The sequence below is a fragment of the Cyprinodon tularosa genome, unplaced genomic scaffold (assembly GCF_016077235.1).
Source record: "Cyprinodon tularosa strain WSP-4 unplaced genomic scaffold, ASM1607723v1 ctg847, whole genome shotgun sequence".
NCBI classification, from domain to species: Eukaryota; Metazoa; Chordata; class Actinopteri; order Cyprinodontiformes; family Cyprinodontidae; genus Cyprinodon; species Cyprinodon tularosa.
Window position 1 is genome coordinate 50,796 of NW_024039615.1, and position 19,205 is coordinate 70,000.

A 19,205-nucleotide genomic window follows, 5' to 3' on the forward strand; every position below is an offset into this window, starting at 1 on the left:
TATTAGTTATGAAACTAAGAAAATGAAGTCTAAGAAAGTTATCATCCAGAATTGTAGAAAAATAATGTTCCTTAAAGGTACACTATGCAACCGGTGTTGATTTTCCAGCGAGGCTCCCCCCAGAGGGCGAAAGTGAAAGTGCACTGTCGTAAATATGCTCAGCTGTTCTCCTGGTTTCTCCGTCAAGCCAGGCGCGGTTGTTTTGAGCTTAGCAGACAGGCGAACGCAACGAATCACCATGTCTACTGCGGTAAGTGACTATTTTTTTCCAATTTTCGAGTTTGAAAATTTAGCATGTTTTCATACATTATTTGTTATGCATGTGTCTAAATAACAAAGATTGTAGTTAGCCAAGTTCTCGCCATAAAGCAAGACCGACTCTCGTGAGACTTCTGAGCCTGTGGGTGCGGGCCGAGGGCTCCTGCAATTGCAAGTGCGGTATTTCCCCTACAGACCACCAGGGCGGCTGAGAAAACCTTTGTTCCACCTGAAATGACTCATTTAATCATCCAAAACGTTATGGAACACATTAATTAACTGAAAAATGTTGCATAGTGTGCCTTTAAATAAGGTAGAGCAGTAAAACTTCTGGCCTTAACATTTTTTTCCTTTATTACGTTTACATTTATACTTTAAGTAGTTTTAAAAATGGTACTTTTACACTTTTACTGGAGTAAAAAGGTGGGGGGGGCTGGTGGCGGCACTGTGGTGTTGGGATGTGGCACCGATAATTGGGAGTTCAGGGAAGGGGGGGCTCACAGTACTCTCGGTGCCGATGTTCAGGTTAATTTAAGCTAATTTAAGTGCAATTAGAGGGAGAGGGGGTATGAAAAATAAGTTTTACTTCTTCATTCCCCTTTTCCGACAAATAGAGCCTAGGCAAAAGGTTAACTCTAGAAACTGATCGTTCTCCTACATCCGCCTGCGACAGCCAATCAGCTTTGAACCACACCTCAACGAAAGCCAATCAGCATCCAAAGTTCATCTTAAAAGGCCTCCGATCCACACCTGTCTGCTCCTGTGCGCAGGTGGTGGATGCGCTGTGACTTCATTCAGATGACCTCGTTTCCACCCCCCTCCTGCCCCTCCTCCACCATCCTAGCTAAAGCTTCATCAGAGCGTCATTCCTCCTGGACTCTTACTGCGTTCCCTGTCTCATTTCAACCGGCCCAGCAGAAGACCGCCATGTTGAGCCTGGTTCTGCCGGAGGTTTCTTCCCAACGGGGAGTTTTTCCTCTCCACTGTCGCTTCATGCTTGCTCATCACAGACAGGTTCTACCAACCTGTTATCCAAGCTGGACTTCCATCTTCCAGGTCCCTGAGTGAAGCTCTAGTATCAGCTCACGCAGTCCACAGGATCTCCCCATAAAGCTCAGCAGACCCTGTTCTTTACTCCTGTTCATGCATATCTATCAAAATTCAGCGCTATGTTTCCTGCCGAGGTCTGAGCGCCAAAGACTAAAGTAATTGTATCAATAAATTTCTCCTAATCGTCTTTTCTCTTCGTTTTTCAGATTGAATTTCTATTAATCAATGTCATTTCTCTGGCTGTCTTTACCGACAGGTTTATTTGGTGGAGGGTTGTGTTTCTATTTATGCTCAGGTGAGTTTAGTGACAGCTGCTCAGTGGTGCCTTGCAGCAAGAAGGTTCTGGGTTCGATTCCCAGCCTGGGGTCTTTCTGCATGGAGTCTGCATGTTCTCCCTGAGCATGTGTGGGTTCTCTCCGGGTACTCCGGCTTCCTACAGTCTCCTAAATTCTCCTTAGGTGTGAGTGTGAATGGTTGTTTGTCCTATTTGTCTCTGTGATGGACTGGAGACCTGTCCAGGATGGACCCCCCCTCTCACCTGTAGACAGTTGGAGACAGACACCAGCGCCCCTTCCAACCCGCTAATATAAGCGTGACAGAAAACGGATGGATGGATTTAGTTACTTTGGAAATAGGAGTTTGGTTTGGTTGATGTTAACTAGTCTGTTTTGTGTTAATTTTTTTTGATTAATTTATTGCGTTTTATTGTTTGCCAAAAAATTGTCTGAAATAAATTCCTAGTCACAAACTTCTACAAAGCAGATTTTTAAACAGTAGGATTTCTACTTCTACTGGAGACATAAACATTTATACTTCTTACCCCTCTGTTCAGCACAAATCAAAAGGAAGCTTCAAAGAGAGTAAATAGTCCTACGTCCATCCAAACATTTGACTTCCTGTTGATAAATAATCTCTGACTAGGTAATGGTTTGAAGTGATGTGCTGGTTAATCTCACCAGCATGGTGGTGCGCAGGTCAAACTTCTCAGCCACCTGAGTGATGTACGTGTGAACAGAGACCAGCTCCTGAGTGTCCATTTCCTCCACCTCCCTGATGATGTCTGACACCCACTCAAACTGACGCTGTGTGCGGGTCACCCAGATGAAGTAAACCTTCAAATGACAGAATTTAGGGAGAGGCTTTCAAGACAAAATGAGAAACATGAGTTCCAGATCTTACTAGAAACGCTTTAAGGACTTGAATAAAAATGTCAGCTTTTTATTTTATGTGAAAAAAGGTATTTTTTAAATTGTACTTAAAGGTATAGAGGAGGATCTTTTATTTCCGGGTGGATCATCTAAATAAGTGGTCCTTCTAACAGTCAATCACTCTGGTGATATGTTTAAGTAAGGCCGTCCTACGTGCTCGTCCCATTAGCTATCTTTTTCTGCTCATGTGCACTTTCAGGCTTATATCTGTGATGAGCTACAGTTTCAGGGTATTTAAGGGTTTGTCTTTTTTAACAGACCCAGAGTGCCAATTTTGTCCTGAGTCTGGGACAATTGACCTGTTGGTCCCCCCCTGTTGCCAGGCGTAGTTATAACTGCACCAAAATGGTTAACTGGATGTAAAATCAACCATCCTACACTGCAAAAACAATCTAGAAATAAGTAAAGATTTCTTAAATTAAGTGTTTTTACTAGGGATGCACGATATAATCGGCCCCCTATCGGTATCGGCCTTAAAACTGAATATCGGATATCGGCCACCCCACCGATATTTAACCCGATATTTGATCAGCTTCTGAGTTTCTAAAGTCTAAAAAAAAAAAAAAAAAAAAAACTACTACTTCTTCTTCTTCCTCAAAAACTTCTTTTTTACAGACTTAAAAACTTCTAAAGACGAGGGAAAAAATATTGATACATTAAAATCAGAGATGGCAAAAGTACTCACTTTCCGTACTTGAGTAAAAGTACAGATACTTGTGTTGAAAAATACTCTGGTAAAAGTGGAAGTACTGATTAAACTTCTTTACTCAAGTAAAAGTAACAAAGTACAGGCTTGTAAATCTACTTAAAGTATAAAAGTAAAAGTAGAAACCACTTTTTTCATGCCGTCGCCTACATTTTAAATGGATGTCTGCCAATAGGACTAGATCTCCGTTGTGTTCATTTTCAATCATCTCGTCGTCCATGCTACTATGCTAACGCCACCGCCACCAAGCTGCAATGATTTGCCGCCAATGAATACCGCCGAATCTGTCGATTCATCTTGTAGTGGTGCGTCAAATGCAACGTAGATTCCCATCCAATTAGATTGAATTTGGTATTGATGACGTGAAAAATAATAACGGTAACTCCATTGAAATGATTCAAAACTAAAGTAACGAGCCAATTTTTAAAAATGTAAGGAGTAGAAAGTACAGATATTTGTGTAAAAATGTAAGGAGTAGAAGTAAAAAGTCGCCATAAAAATAAGTAGTAAAGTAAAGTAAAAATATCAGAAAAATCTACTTGAGTACAGTAACGAAGTATTTGTACTTCGTTACTTCCCATCTCTGATTAAAATATCCCAATATCTTCATATGCTGATATATTGCCATTTAAAAACACCATATCAATCTCTTTTACTAATGAAATATTGCTATATGTCATCGTTATGCTACGAAATCCCCCGAAAATTCACGAAATGTTGCCATATTTTTATATGTTGATATATTGACACGGTATCGATCTATTTTACTAACAAAATCTCACAAGAATTTGCAAAATATCACGAGAGTTTGTAACAGAATGATGAAATTTCACGAGATTTTGAAAGAAAAATAGATCGATACCGCGTTTTTAAAAATCAATTTGATATCAGCATATGAAAATATATTTGAGTATATTATTTTTCAAAGTGTCAGAAATGGATAACAAAACTGCTATTTTCAATGACTACTTATTTTTGTCCAGCTTTAACATCGGTATCGATATCGGTTATCGGCTACAAGAGTTTTAAAATATCGGCATATCGGATATCGGCCAAAATCCCAATATCGTGCATCCGTAGTTTTTACCCTTAATTTGAGTAGGTAAGTAAGAGTATTTGCCAATGGAATGAGCATTTTTACTCTTAAAATAAGATAATTAGATTAAATTCACTTGAAATAAAAAAATGCAATTGTTTTTTCTTATTTTAAATGTAAATTGTCTTGTTCCATTGGCAAAGTGTCTCACTTACCTCCTTAATTCAAGAACAAATGCAATTATTTTAAGAAAAAATGACTTATTAAGATTTACATTTTTTGCAGTGTACTGCTTAGACTGAAATCCCAGAGAAAAAGAAAAGATCAGTTTAGTGGGTGCAGGTTTCCAGGATGTTATCAAGCATGAATTTGCAAAGAAAATCAGTAAAATAAAATTCTCTATAAATGTCTCTGATCTCATAAAATAATATAGACCAGGATTAAGGGTTGTTCCATTAGCAAGAAGGGGATAGCATGGAGCGGGGATCTTCAGTCCTAGTCATCTTTATTCATCTTTAGTGAATCTAAAAGCTCAATTAAAGCCTCAGCATGCAGTCATGTTCCCCAGAGTCCTGCTAATGACCCGATTATTTAACTCAGGTGTTGAACTAGAGGCAGATCTAAAGGACTCGGGACCTCCAGGACTGGAATGGAAGAACTCTGGCATTAAGTATTACGAATTCAAATAGATTTGGTCAACATGATTTAATTTAAAATATGTTTTACATGCCAAGAAGTTTTTTTGACATTTGAGGCTGGGTCGTTTTCTCAAAGGAAAAGTCCGCTCATGTTCAGAATTCAAACTTCTGAAAGTCCTTTATATATGAAATGATTCCATCCTGTTCAATAAATGATCAGTGTTTTTAATTCAGAGTAATTTTCATGTGAATGTGCTTTACTGGAGGCATCCATGTTTGTCAAAGAACACTACTGCCACCTACTGGTTAGTGACATTGTCACGGTGCGGTATCGGCTGTTGATCAAGTCCCAGTGCTGTATCTGGTGTTTGTCACAACGCGCTATTATCCAAGTCATCTTGAAAACATTCTTCTTCCAAATGTTGGCTACATATTACGTGTTTTTTCTCTGGCCAGAAGTTCGATGGCAAATCCTCCCTCTTCAAGTTGGCGATCCAACGACCAACCCGTCCGTGGAGGATCAGGAATCAGAAAGGTGGAATAACTCTTTTTTTTCACTTTTACCCGATGTATTCCAGCATCCAGCTGCCATGCACGTGGGCATTGTCAGTTTCACTATAGCTCTGGTGAATTTCAATGGTGAAGTCCTCTGGAAATCTTCAATAATTGTTGTTGATTGCAGATGTGTCTAGTAGTTCCCATTGATTTAGCTTGTAAAGTAAAGCTTGTAAGGTTACTATATTTGGGCAAAAATGGCCGCTCCCAGACTCAGTGATCGCGATGAAAATGATTTTTTTCATTTTTTTACCGATTAACTCTTAATTCCTTTAATGACCGCGAACGTATTAGTTTTAGGTAAAATACTGATCCATTGATTATTCCTTGCTGACCAAACTTTTACTTTAACGATCTTTGTGAGATCATGATGTAATCATCTTTAAAACATCCCTTCTAGATGTACCAACCAACATGGAGGTTGATGGTTAGCTTACTTTTTTACACAGGATCTTAGACTTGATGGAGGACTTGAACACCAGGTCCTTAAGGATCGAGGTGAACGGTGTGACGCCTATTCCACCCCCCACCAAAACAGACACCTCAAAGTCGTTCCACTCCTGATGGCCCTCGCCGAACGGTCCGTCCAAGTACAGCTTCAGATTAAAGAAAGTCACAACATTAGTTTCCTCCAGAGGCAAGAAATCGATTGTGGTGGAAACAGTTAACGGGCGCACCTTGGGGTATCCACCAAGCTCCAGGAGGCTCTCCTCTGTGTAGAGCTCTCTGAGCCGACTGGTCCATGGCCCCACAGCTCTGATGTGCAGACTCAGGGTCTCTTCATGAGGGGCGGATGTTAGAGTGAATGGGTGGTACTCATCTGTGTCCAGCATCAAGCATGCGATCCGAACCCACTGGCCTGAACGGTACACAAAGCCCTTTGGCCGCTTGAACTCCAGATGTGTCACACCTTCAGGAATGGAAATTAGAGGGAATTATTTATTTATTTTTTTAACCAAGGACGATACATAAAAAAATCCTGTATAATCATCTAACAATATCACCTGAAGGCAGTAGCTCTGCTCTGACAACAGGGATCTCCACCTTTTTCCTGCTCAGACTGATCAGTTTATCCAGTAGGAAGAGCAGGCTGGGAGGGATAAGGTAGATGTGGAAACGCGGCTCCTGGAGCAGAGCGTAGCTGCCGTGTATGACGGTCTGAGACAGAAACAGCACTGGTATCACACCATCATACCATACTGTCAGGACTCTGAGATAAAACAGCGCTTACCAGAATGTAGACAACGACATAGAGGTAATGGGTAATCCAAAATCCACGAAAACTGATGCGACGGAAGTAGTGAGAAGCAAAAACATACATAAACGCAAAAGCAAAGAGAAGCAGGACACCAGTGATTCCTACAGGGCAGAAAAAAAGATTAAAATGACACAAGATTAATTAATTGAGATTAAACCAAACAATCAGAATACAGTTTTACCTGGAACTGTCTGAAAGAACCACCAGTACCACTTAGGAGGGATTTCAGACCTAAAATTAAAAAGAAAATAACAATTCAGTTTATTTCTATAGCTCCAATTCACATCATGTCATCTAAAATCACTTTCCAGTTCACCAGATCATCCAGTCAGATTGATTCAAAGTTTTCTATCTAAGGAAAACCAGCTGATTGCATCGACTCATTGACTCTTCAGCAATCCCTCACACTAAGCATGCTTGTAGCGACAGTGGAGAGGAAAAACTCCCTTTGAACAGGAAGAAACCTCCAGCAGAACCAGGCCTTTTGTATCTATGCTTCTTTTTGTATGTCTGCTTCTGTCTCCTTGAACCCCAGTGGGCCTCAGCAGATGGCCGCTCACACTGAGCCTGGTTCTGCTGGAGGTTTCTTCCTGTTCAAAGGGAGTTCTTCCTCTCCACTGTCGCTACAAGCATGCTTAGTGTGAGGGATTGCTGAAGAGTCAATGAGTCGATGCAATCAACGAGTTTTTCCTTAGATAGAAAACTTTGAATCAATCTGACTGGATGATCTGGTTGAACTGGAAAGTGACCTGAGATGACATGATGTGAACTAAAGAAAAAGAAATCCCTTACAGACATTTACAAATGATCCACTGTGTAATATTACCCATTGTTGGCTATGACTTTTGGAAAAAGACAGGAAAGGATGCTGAGGTCGCTGGTGCAGAATATGTAGACGTTGACGACGTGACCCAAGCTGTGAGCAACTGCAGCAGGAGCAGAAAATCCAATGAGCAACAAGCAAAACAACACAATGACACAAAACTAGCCAAAATATGAGCTTAATGACGTCCACTGATTCACATTTTTTACTCAGAAACCAGAGAACGCTGCTGGGTAAAGAGGTAGTAATTAAACAGCTCTAAGTCTTATCCTGGTGCAGAGAAAAGACTTTAAACCTCTTTTGTCATGCCAGATGTCACGCAAGAAAGCCATCTTGTCTCATTTTAAGGCGAAAAAAGATTAAAAACCCTCTTATAGGATTTGATTGGTTGGGGTTCCTGGAGGACTAAACCACAATGATAAATAAAATCCTGTTTAAGAACTTAATGACGCTGTTTTCTGCATGAAAAACTTCGACTAAACAGGATTATCTCTGTTGTTTGGTTTGGGAGTCAATGCTCCAAACTGGGAAACTTTCAAGAAAAAATTTAAGCCGAGAAAGTTGCAGCACGTTTCTGATTTATAAATAGATGCAGAGTCTGAGGCACATCATATCCATCTGTGTTTTGGGGGTTTTTCAATAATTTTCTTTAACATTTAAGTTTATTAGAACTTGCTGTTGTCAGAGATGGAAGCCATTTGTGTTTGTGTAGGTAGTTAACATAAACCAACATAAAAACAAATTTTACCCTAGGTTTTTTTGTCTGGAACCATGTTACATGTAGGGATAGCTGAAAAAAACAGCACAAATTTAGTCCTTATATGTTAATTCAAATGTGTACAAAGGGCATGAAAGAAAGATTAGCTTTGTTCTGAACTCAGGTTTCTGAACCACAAAAAGTTTGTTAAAAATCAATAACATTTTCAGAATAAAATACACAAACTCAACTCAACTTTATTTATAAAACCCTTTAAAACAAACACAGCTGCCACAAAGTGCTGTACATATCAGGTAAAGTTAAAACTGTATAAAAAAACAAAATAGCGGTTTAAAGGAATAAAACAAATATACCAAATGTCATTAATTTAAATAAATAAAACCATTTAAAAAAAAGAACAATAACAGTTGTAGTGTTGCATTCAATAAAAGGATAAATTCATACTAGTATTAAAAATAACACAAAACTGAAATAAGTAATAGCGCTGCTGCCTTGCAGCAAGAAGGTTCCTGGTTCAATTCTCGACCCGGGGTCTTTCTGCATGGTTAGGGAGGGGCCGAGCCATTTAAAGACTTAAACAAAATAATCTTAAAATGAACTCTAAAATGAACAGGCAGCCAATAGAGGGCAGGCAGGAGGGGAGTTATGCGCTCCCTCTGACGTACTGCAGGTAAAAGGCGTGCGGCTGCATTTTGCACCACCTGGAGGCGTGTGAGGGAGGACTGCCTCAACCCCAAAGTAAAGTGGGTTACGGTAAAGCAGCTGAGATGAAACAAAGTCATGGATAACTGTTTCAAAGCGCTGCTGTTTAAGACAATGTTTGACCTTGCCCAACTGTATACATGAAGAACTAGTGCATGTCTTTATTTTGAGCAGATCAGATTATTGTAGCAGTGTTTTTGTCTTCCTAATTCCCTCCAATGGCCCAATTTTTTATCTGAATCCACAGTTGGTCAACAATTGGTAAATGGTAAATGACCTGTACTTATATAGCGCCTTTATTCAAGTCAGAAGACTTGACCAAAGCGCTTTACACTACATTCATTCACCCATTCACGCACACACTGATGGTGGCAAGCTACATTGTAGCCACAGCTGCCCTGGGGCTCACTGACAGAAGCGGGGCTGCCGTACACTGGCGCCACCGGGCCCTCTGACCACCATCAGTAGACAATGCAGGTGAAGTGTTTTGCCCAAGGACACAACAACACTGAAACTCGGTTCGGGATGAAATTCTGGGTTGCTTATTCAGTAAAAACCGGGTAGACGCCTCAGGTTCTCAGTGTTCCCAGGACTAAACAAAGTGAGACAGCTGGTGAAGATGCTCAGTCATCCAGGTCATAGTCATTCCAAAAAAGTAAAAAACAATCTTCTGGACTTTGTTTCCAAGTTTGAAGACATTTCTCTTCCCATCCAGGAAGCGTTTTTCGATTAAAAATGTCAGAAATAGCATTGAGTTCCAGGCTTTATACAGCAGCCCAACAAAGCCTTGTTCATGTTTAGATGGAGCAGCCGGTTTGCTTGCTCTCGCAATGAATCCTGGGATATCCAAGGATAGCGAGGATACATCGAATCCATTATTCAAATCGCGCAAAAAGAAGGACGCATTTGTAGGCCGCAAAACGAGGAGTCTTGGAATCAGACCTCGGTGCTGTGCCCTGACGTAATCGGCCTTCAAATCTGGTCTTTGGAGGACGCATCCCATGAATTTGAACAGAGCACATGTCTCTGAAAGGGGGGACATTAGAGGGAATTGTTGGCCTGGCTGAACAGGTGATTGTCATGATCGGTATCAGGGAGGCCCAATATGCAGAACACTGACGACACGGATGGAAAGTTTAACAGAGTTTATTTGCAAGTTCACACATATAATAAAGACTGATGCAATGGTTCTGGGCTGGGACCGGTTCACTGGCGTCTGTGAGAGAGACAGTTTGGTTAGCGAAGGCTCGGCAGAGACTTGACTTGATTGTGTTCAGATTTGTACCTTGATGAATGTAGATGAGGCTTTGGGAGCGGAACTGTTGGGTCCGGAGAAAGCTTGGTTTGGCAGAGTCCTTAAGCTGTTACAGCGTCTTACTTCTAAAGGCTGGTTTGACCTTGGCTTGTGTTTCCAGCTCGGAAACCTGAGCTGCTAGGTCCAGAGAGTGAGTCTTCAGGTTTGGCTCGGAGGGCAGGCTCGGCAGGTTAAGCTCTTCCAGAGCTTCACAGGAGAAAAAACAGGAAACCTGGAAGCAGAGACAAAAAGGTTAGAATCCAGGTTGGACTCAAAGGAAACTTGGTTCACTAGGGATCTACGGCTTAAGTGCTAACCAACTGATTAAGACACTGTGGCGTCGAGGCAAGGTCTGAAGGCAGCTTAAGTAGTCCAGGTCCTCCAGATGATATCATCAGCTGCAGGTGTGCAGAGCAGCTCAGCAGGGAGGATCCAGGGCGACTCTGCTGGAGAAAAGGAGTATTTCTCCAGCTCCCAACAGTACCCCCCCCTCAACGACCGCCCCTTGGCGGTGCGGAAGAGGTAGACGGGAGGGAACGCTCATACTCCTCGATGAGAGAAGGGTCGAGGATGTATGAACCAGGAACCCATTGTCGGTCCTCCGGACCGTAGCCCTCCCAGTCGACGAGGTACTGCCAACCGCGACCTCGCCGACGGGAGTCCACGATCCGGCGAACGGTGAAGGCCGGATGTCCATCGACTTCCAGGGCGGGTGGAGGGGAGTCGGATGGAGGGCAAATGGGACTAGAGATGACTGGTTTAACCTGGGAGACATGGAACGTAGGGTGAATCCTGAGTGTCGGGGGAAGTTTAAGATGGACGGCGGAGGGGTTGATGACTCGAGTGATCTTGTATGGGCCGATGAATCTCGGGGATAATTTGCGGGACATCCCCTTGAGGGGGATGTCCCGGGTGGACAGCCAGACCTCCTGGCCGACCTTGTACTCGGGGGCTGGACGTCTCTTGGGGTCAGTGAACCTCTTAGAGGACTCAGAGGAACGGTTGAGTGCTTGGATGGTCTCTCTCCAAACACGCTGGCAACGACGGATGTGGTGATTGACAGTCTTCACCGATATCTCTCTCTCGTCTGCAGGGAAGAGAGGTGGTTGGTAGCCGAGGCTAACTTGGAAGGGAGACTGACCGGTAGATGCAGACTTGAGTGAGTTATGGGCGTATTCTATCCAGGTGAGATATTGACTCCAATCGGTGGGATTATTGGAGGTGAGACAGCGGAGGGTGGATTCGAGGTGTTGGTTCATCCTCTCAGTTTGACCATTTGACTGGGGATGATACCCAGAAGTTAGTGACACTTTACAATTTAGAGCAGAACAGAAAGCCTTCCAAACCTGTGAGACAAATTGGGGACCACGATCTGAGAGGATGTCCTGGGGAATACCATGGAGGCGAAAGACGTGCTTGATCAGCAACTGGGCGGTTTGATAGGCCGTAGGAAGCTTTCTGAGAGGGATCAGATGACAAGATTTGGAGAAACGATCTACGATGGTTAAAATAGTTGACATACCTCGAGACTCTGGGAGACCAGTGACGAAATCCATGGCAATATGGGACCAAGGACGTGAGGGCACAGGGAGCGGTTGCAGCAAGCCTGATGAGAGGTGGCTGATGAGAGGCTTTGTTCCGTGCACAGGTGGAGCAGGCTGACATATATTCCTTTACATCTCGATGCAAAGTGGGCCACCAAAACCATCTTGAGATCAGTGAAACTGTTCGGCTCACTCCCGGATGAGCAGAGAATCTTGCCGAGTGCATCCAATGAATGTGACGAGACCTAACAGACCAGGGAACATAGGTACGGTTAGGTGGTCCATTACCTGGATCAGGTTCTGTGGCCAGGGCAGCGTTGATTAAATCTGTTATCTCCCAAGTGACCATTCCAACGGTACATGAGGCAGGGAGGACAGGTTGGGGTGACTCAGGTTGATCCACAGCGTAGAGACGAGAGAGAGAATCGGGCTTGGTGTTCTTAGATCCAGGTCTGTAGGAGATAATGAGATTAAAACGTGAAAAGAAGAGAGACCACCTTGACTGTCGAGGAGTAGCTTGTTTAGTGGACTGGATGTAGGCGAGATTCTTGTGGTCAGTCCACACCAGGACTGGATGCTCTGCTCCTTCGGGCCAGTGTCTCCACTCTTCCAAAGCCAACTTAATGGCCAAAAGTTCTCGGTCCCCAACGTCGTAGTTGTGTTCTGCGGGAGTGAGTTTATGGGAAAAGAAGACACAGGGATGGATTCGTTGATCAGAGTCGAGTTTCTGAGACAAAACTGCCCCTACACCGGAGTCAGAAGCATCAACCTCTAGGATAAATTGCTTAGATGGATCAGGTTGGATTAGGACTGGAGCTCTGGAAAACAAGGTTTTGAGTTTGTCAAAAGCTGCTTGTGCCTCGGGGGACCATCGAAAAACTCTCTTCGAAGAAGTTAATGCAGTTAATGGGAGGGTGGTTTGGCTGTAATTTCTGATGAACCTCCGGTAGAAATTAGCGAAGCCCAAAAATCTTTGTAGCTGCTTACGGCTTTCTGGAACGGGCCATTCTAAAACAGCTTTTATCTTCTCTTCAGAAGGCTTAACCTGCCCGCCCTCGAGCTCAAACCCTAAAAAGGTAACTGAAGATTGGTGAAACTCACATTTTTCAGCCTTTACAAAAAGTTTATTCTCTAGAAGTCTCTGAAGAACCAGGCGGACATGTCTCTTATGTTCAGATAGATTCTTGGAGTAGATCAGGATATCATCAATGTATACGAATACAAACACATTGAGAAAGTCTCTGAGGACGTCGTTCACTAGGGCCTGGAAACATGCGGGGGCATTTGTTAAGCCGAAAGGCATGACCAAATACTCGAACTGGCCCAAAGGAGTCTTAAATGCCGTTTTCCATTCATCTCCTTCACGTATCCTAAGGAGATGATAGGCATTTCTTAAATCGAGCTTAGTGAAAACGGTGGCTCCTTGTACAGGCTCAAAGGCTGAGGCGAGAAGACGAAGAGGATATTTGTTTTTGATAGTGATTTGGTTCAGGCCTCTATAATCTATACAGGGTCTCAAAGAACCACCCTTTTTTCCAACAAAGAAAAATCCTGCGCCCAACGGGGATGAAGAAGGGCGAATTATTCCTGCAGCTAGCGACTCGTTAATGTATTTTTCCATTGTTTCACGTTCTGGTTTGGAAATGTTATAAAGTCTACTGCTGGGTAACGGAGCACCGGGTAATAACTCGATGGCAAAGTCGTATGGTCTGTGTGGTGGAAGGGACGAAGCACTGACCTTACTGAAAACAGGAGCCAAATCATGGTAATCAGGGGGTACCGGAGTAAGGTGAGGGACGTCCATCTCCCCCCCACCTCTAGGGGACCCCACAGCGGGAGCTGCAGAACGGAGGCAGGTCTCGTGACACAATGTGGACCAGGACTCCACATGACGATCGGCCCAATTAATATGGGGATTATGCTTCTCCAGCCATTCATAATCCAGTACCAGTGGGGAACATGCGGATGAAAAAACAAAGAAGGTTATGGACTCTCGATGGTTACCTGAGATTAGAAGTTCAAGGGGTTGAGTTTGGTGGGTGACTTGGTGAAGTTTTTTCCCATCAATCGCAGACTCTGAGAGGCTGGGTTAAAGGAACCGTAGCAATTTGGAGCTGTTGGACGAGATCAGAGTCTATTAAATTACGTTCACATCCAGAATCAATGAAGGCTGAAAGAGAGAGGCTCTGGTCGAGGAAAAACAACGTGGCAGGTAGCAAAAGACGAGGAGGTTTTTCCTTTTCTTCATGGCCCGTCAGACTCCTCAAAACCTCTGACGGGCCCCGGCTTTTGATTTTTCTGGACAGGAAGCAATGAAGTGTCCACTCTCACCACAATAAATGCAAAGTCTGCCCAAAAATCTCCTTTGCCTTTCCTCAGGAGACAACCTTGTGTGTCCAACCTGCATCGGCTCCATTTCAGTTTCTCCAGGATGAGTAGCCTGAACAGGCAAAGGGAGAGGCTGGCTCTTTGGCCTTGGTCTGGATAACTGTTCTGTGGGGGCAGAAACAACAGTCACGTTATTAGAGGCGGGGGCAGAGGAAAATAACGCCAAACTCTTATGTTTGCGGCTGTTTCTGGCCCGAATCCGGTTGTCCAGTTTTATAGTTAATTGGATTAGTTCTTCGAGTGTAGCCGGTTCATCGCGGGTAGCCAACTCATCCTTAATATTTTCGTTTAATGCTTCGAAATAAGCACTCTTTAAAGCACCCTGGTTCCATCCGGAAGCAGCTGCTTTAACCCGGAAATGTATAGAAAATTCGGCCACAGAAGAATTTCCCTGTTTTAAATGAAGCAGAGCTCGAGAATCAAGGGTTTGGTCAGTGTCTTGGTTGAATACCTGGGAAAATTCAGAAACGAAATCTGAATAGTGACAGCTTAAGCTTTCATCTGAGGCAAATCTGGCTTGAGCCCAAGCCAGAGCTCTTCCCGTTAACTGGGAAAGGATAAACGTTATTTTCTTGTGGTCCGTGGGAAAACTGCCAGGAGAGTTGTGGAAAATGAGACGACATTGAAATAAAAATCCCTTGCAATCAGTTACGTTACCAGAAAACTTCTCTGGGAGACTTGGGCGGAACTCGGATGACGTCACAGCCGGTGACCTCGGCGGAGGAACTGGACCCGGAAATGGTTGGGTTGCTGGAGCGGTGTTAGCATTACTCACGTAATTTGCGTAGCTTTGGAGCCTCTGGTTTTGCATCTCAATATGCGTGTTTAGTTCACGGAGAGCCAGAGCGTGTCCATGAATTTTAGCTTCTTGCTCCTCTAATCGACGGAGGAGGTGATCTGCTGGGCCTTGTGTTTGGCCGCAGTGTTCTGTCATGATGGGTATCAGGGAGGCCCAATATGCAGAACACTGACGACACGGATGGAAAGTTTAACAGAGTTTATTTGCAAGTTCACACATATAATAAAGACTGATGCAATGGTTCTGGGCTGGGACCGGTTCACTGGCGTCTGTGAGAGAGACAGTTTGGTTAGCGAAGGCTCGGCAGAGACTTGACTTGATTGTGTTCAGATTTGTACCTTGATGAATGTAGATGAGGCTTTGGGAGCGGAACTGTTGGGTCCGGAGAAAGCTTGGTTTGGCAGAGTCCTTAAGCTGTTACAGCGTCTTACTTCTAAAGGCTGGTTTGACCTTGGCTTGTGTTTCCAGCTCGGAAACCTGAGCTGCTAGGAAATCCAGAGAGTGAGTCTTCAGGTTTGGCTCGGAGGGCAGGCTCGGCAGGTTAAGCTCTTCCAGAGCTTCACAGGAGAAAAAACAGGAAACCTGGAAGCAGAGACAAAAAGGTTAGAATCCAGGTTGGACTCAAAGGAAACTTGGTTCACTAGGGATCTACGGCTTAAGTGCTAACCAACTGATTAAGACACTGCGGCGTCGAGGCAAGGTCTGAAGGCAGCTTAAGTAGTCCAGGTCCTCCAGATGATATCATCAGCTGCAGGTGTGCAGAGCAGCTCAGCAGGGAGGATCCAGGGCGGACTCTGCTGGAGAAAAGGAGTATTTCTCCAGCTCCCAACAGTGAGGTCTTCTGTTCTCCTGTAAAGGGGTTGGGGCTGGGATGACAGCAGGAAGGAATCAACTCTATCTCTGTATTGTAGGTTTTTGAAAGCTGAAATCTGAGTCCCCCCCCCCTCTGTTTAAGGTTGGTTTTTCTTTCTTAACATAGATGGCTTCCTTCACGCCCCTCTCAAACCACCTGTCTTCTTTGTCCAAAATGTGAACATTCTGGTCCTCCAAAGAATGTTCTTTGTCCATCAGGTGTAGATGTATCCCAGAGTCTTGTCCAGAGGAGGGCGCTCTTCTGTGTTGGGCCATGCGTCTGTGGAGAGGTTGTTTGGTTTCTCCAATATAAAGATCAGAGCGTTTCTCACTGCATTGAACTGCAGACACCACTCTGCCCAGATTAGGTCTGGGGGTTTTGTCTTTACTAGTCTAGTCTCTGTTTAAGGGTCTTGTTTTTTTTTTTTACATTTTTGGAAAGTGAGACAGCAATCATTTTCTAAGCTCCTCAGTTTTTGTAATAAACTCTAAGAAAAAAATTCATGTAAAAAAACAGCTGGTTACCACTGGACACAATGCTTGCACAAGAAAATCCACAAGAGTTGAAGCTTTTCATCAGAGTCTCTCATAAACTGTTTGCTTGTTTGAAGCCTCAGATTAGATATAAGATAATTGGAAGGAAATTAAAACCAAAACTCACATCTAAAGTTGGACTTATATTTTCCCCAGAAACCTGTATTTTACCACCTGTTTCCTTGAAGTAGTTTTGTTTTTGTCGTACCCTCGATGCCTAGGAAAGCACTTTGGATCGCCTTTTCTGTAAAAGATGCTATTTTTACTGCGTTTTATTGTTTCCATTATTGCTTTTTTTAGACTTTCTGTTCTTATGGTTTGTACACGTTTCAATGTTTTACCTTATATGTGCAGCACGCCGTCTCATCCATGGCTGTTTTAAATTACTTTATAAATAAATAAAGTAGTTATAGTAGCAGTAGTACAGAAATGTACCCTGTTTCATATAGAATCTGGTTTTTTTTATCAAAAGGAGCACGATCCCTTTAAATTATTCAATAAACACAAATATAGCCTTAATGGATAAATAAAGTAGGACGGCATTTTAAGGTGAACATATACAAAAACAAGCAGTTTGTAGAGCGAGGAATTAAATAAATGGAGATGCATAAACTTATAATCAACATGCTAACTGATGCATTGCAGTTAGCATTGAAAAGCTTTGTCTGTAGAAATTTGCTGATTTGCTCTTTTTGCTCCAAACAGAAGGAGAAAAAGATTAAAACTTTCTGTTTAAGTTCATTTAAGCTTAAAAAATGTTCTACTTTTTATCATTTTATTTTATGTTCAGAATTCAAACATCTGAAAGTCCTTTAAATATGAAATTATTACATACTGTTCAATAAAAAAGTGTTTTTAATTCAGAGTAATTTTCATGTGAATGTGCTTTACTGGAGGCATCCATGTTTGTCAAAGAACACTAATGCCACCTTCTGGTTAGTGACGTCACGGTGCGGTATCGGCTGTTGATCAAGTCCCAGTGCTGTATCTGGTGTTTGTCACAACGCGCTATTATCCAAGTCATCTTGAAAACATTGTTCTTCCAAATGTTGGCTACATATTACGGGTTTTTTCCACTTTTCCCCGATGTATTCCAGCATCCAGCTGCCATGCACGTAGGCATTAGGGGTGTGCAAAATAATCGTCATGATGATGCATCGTGATTCTAATTTTTGTGATCTACTGCATCGATTCTTGACGCCAAGTATCGATTATTAATTTAAAAAAATAAATAAATAAAATTGCATGAATGGTTGGCGAACATCAGCCAAAAACAAGTGTAATACAACTTCCAGGCCAGTAGATGTCGCTTCAAATGTGTTGACGCACGCTGCCTTGTGTCACAAGCATTTCCGGCCGCGGGATACTGTGCCGAGTCATTCAAAAACAAAACATGGAGCAGTAAATATTGCAATGCATCACAATAATTCAAGTATCGTGATGCATCGTGATAGAATCGCATCGTGGCCTGTGAATCGTGATTTGAATCGAATCGTGACTTCTTTGGCAATACCCACCTCTAGTGGGCATTGTCAGTTTCACTATAGCTCTGGTGAATTTCAATGGTGAAGTCCTCTGGAAATCTTCAATAATTGTTGTTGATTGCAGATGTGTCTAGTAGTTCCCATTGATTTAGCTTGGAAAGCGGGGAGAATGGCGCTAGGCTTACCGCACCGTGACGTCACTGCTGGAAGATGGCAGGAGGGAGGTGTTACTATATTTGGACAAAAATGGACGCTCCCAGACTAATACATTATGCAAATGTATTAGTTTTAGGTATAAATAATGATCCATTGATTATTCCTTGCTGACCGGACGTTTCCTTTAAGGGATTTTTTTCTGTGTTACTCTTAAAAAGTTTCAGTTTCTGCCATAAAAGCAAAAGTCAGTGACCCAGACAAGATAAAAATGAATAAATCTTCAATAACTTGAGTTCATAAATGATAATAAAAATTCTCAACATTGACCTGAGAGGACGACGGCCGTCATGGCCATGATGCGGTGCAAGTCGATGGCAGCGTCGAAGGGGATGTAGCGGTTCAGGAAGGTCTCTCTCAGCAGCGTGATGAGGTTACGGCACACAGTGAGAAGGATGTATGGTAACAGAAAAGAGATTCCCGCCGCCGTGCCTCGAGCGATAATAATGCCCATCACCGTGGTCTCAGGTACACCAGTGGCTTCTGCCTGTGAACTATAGACTGAACACAGTATTTTATTTAAAGGTGATAACAAGAAAGGCATAAAGCTATATAAGAAACTACAGTACCCTGCATATTATTTGGCATGTAAAATCATTTTTCATAAGCTTGTCTTCTATACTCTAAAAGTTTGAAAAAGCCAACAGCTAAGAAGTTTAAAACCGAAACCTTGGACTCAGGTATATATGTTGCCCCCAGACGGCCAGACAGCAACAGCTCTATTTTAAGGATTTTTTCATCTAAATAAAAAAAGTGTAATGCAGTAGGCGTAACTAGCAAAGCCTGCTGGCTGCACTCACAGTAGCATCTCTCAGTGATGACGCCAGCTGTGATGCCGAACACAATGATGAAACAAACAATGTGACGGCGGTAGTTCTCAATGAAACGCTTGAACTGCTGGACTTTCTGCTGGACGGGGTTCCTGATGTACTGCTCCCGCTTTGGCTTCACGTAGACAGTCGGAGCCTTAATGCTCAACCTGCAGATAAACAATGTTTAACAGTCATTATCCAATTTGAAACAGGGAGGCTGATTGTCAATAATTTCAATTCAATTCAGTTTATTTCTATAGCGCCAATTCACATCATGTCATCTCAGGTCACTTTCCAGATCATCCAGTCAGATTGATTCAAAGTTTTCTATCT

General features: G+C 42.9%; 1 protein-coding gene across 1 annotated transcript in view; it reads right to left on the reverse strand.

The window, feature by feature from the left end:
• Window positions 1-19,205, reverse strand: part of duox (dual oxidase) — a 43,199-nt gene that overhangs the window by 1,175 nt on the left and 22,819 nt on the right. Inside the window, exons 24-32 of the mRNA XM_038272901.1 lie at window positions 18,861-19,039; window positions 18,331-18,561; window positions 7,536-7,635; window positions 6,891-6,940; window positions 6,683-6,810; window positions 6,456-6,609; window positions 6,129-6,361; window positions 5,889-6,047; window positions 2,265-2,420 (exon numbers count right to left, since the gene is read on the reverse strand). Of these exons, the coding sequence (XP_038128829.1) occupies window positions 2,265-2,420; window positions 5,889-6,047; window positions 6,129-6,361; window positions 6,456-6,609; window positions 6,683-6,810; window positions 6,891-6,940; window positions 7,536-7,635; window positions 18,331-18,561; window positions 18,861-19,039 (1,390 nt within the window). The remainder of the gene's footprint in view (window positions 1-2,264; window positions 2,421-5,888; window positions 6,048-6,128; window positions 6,362-6,455; window positions 6,610-6,682; window positions 6,811-6,890; window positions 6,941-7,535; window positions 7,636-18,330; window positions 18,562-18,860; window positions 19,040-19,205) is intronic.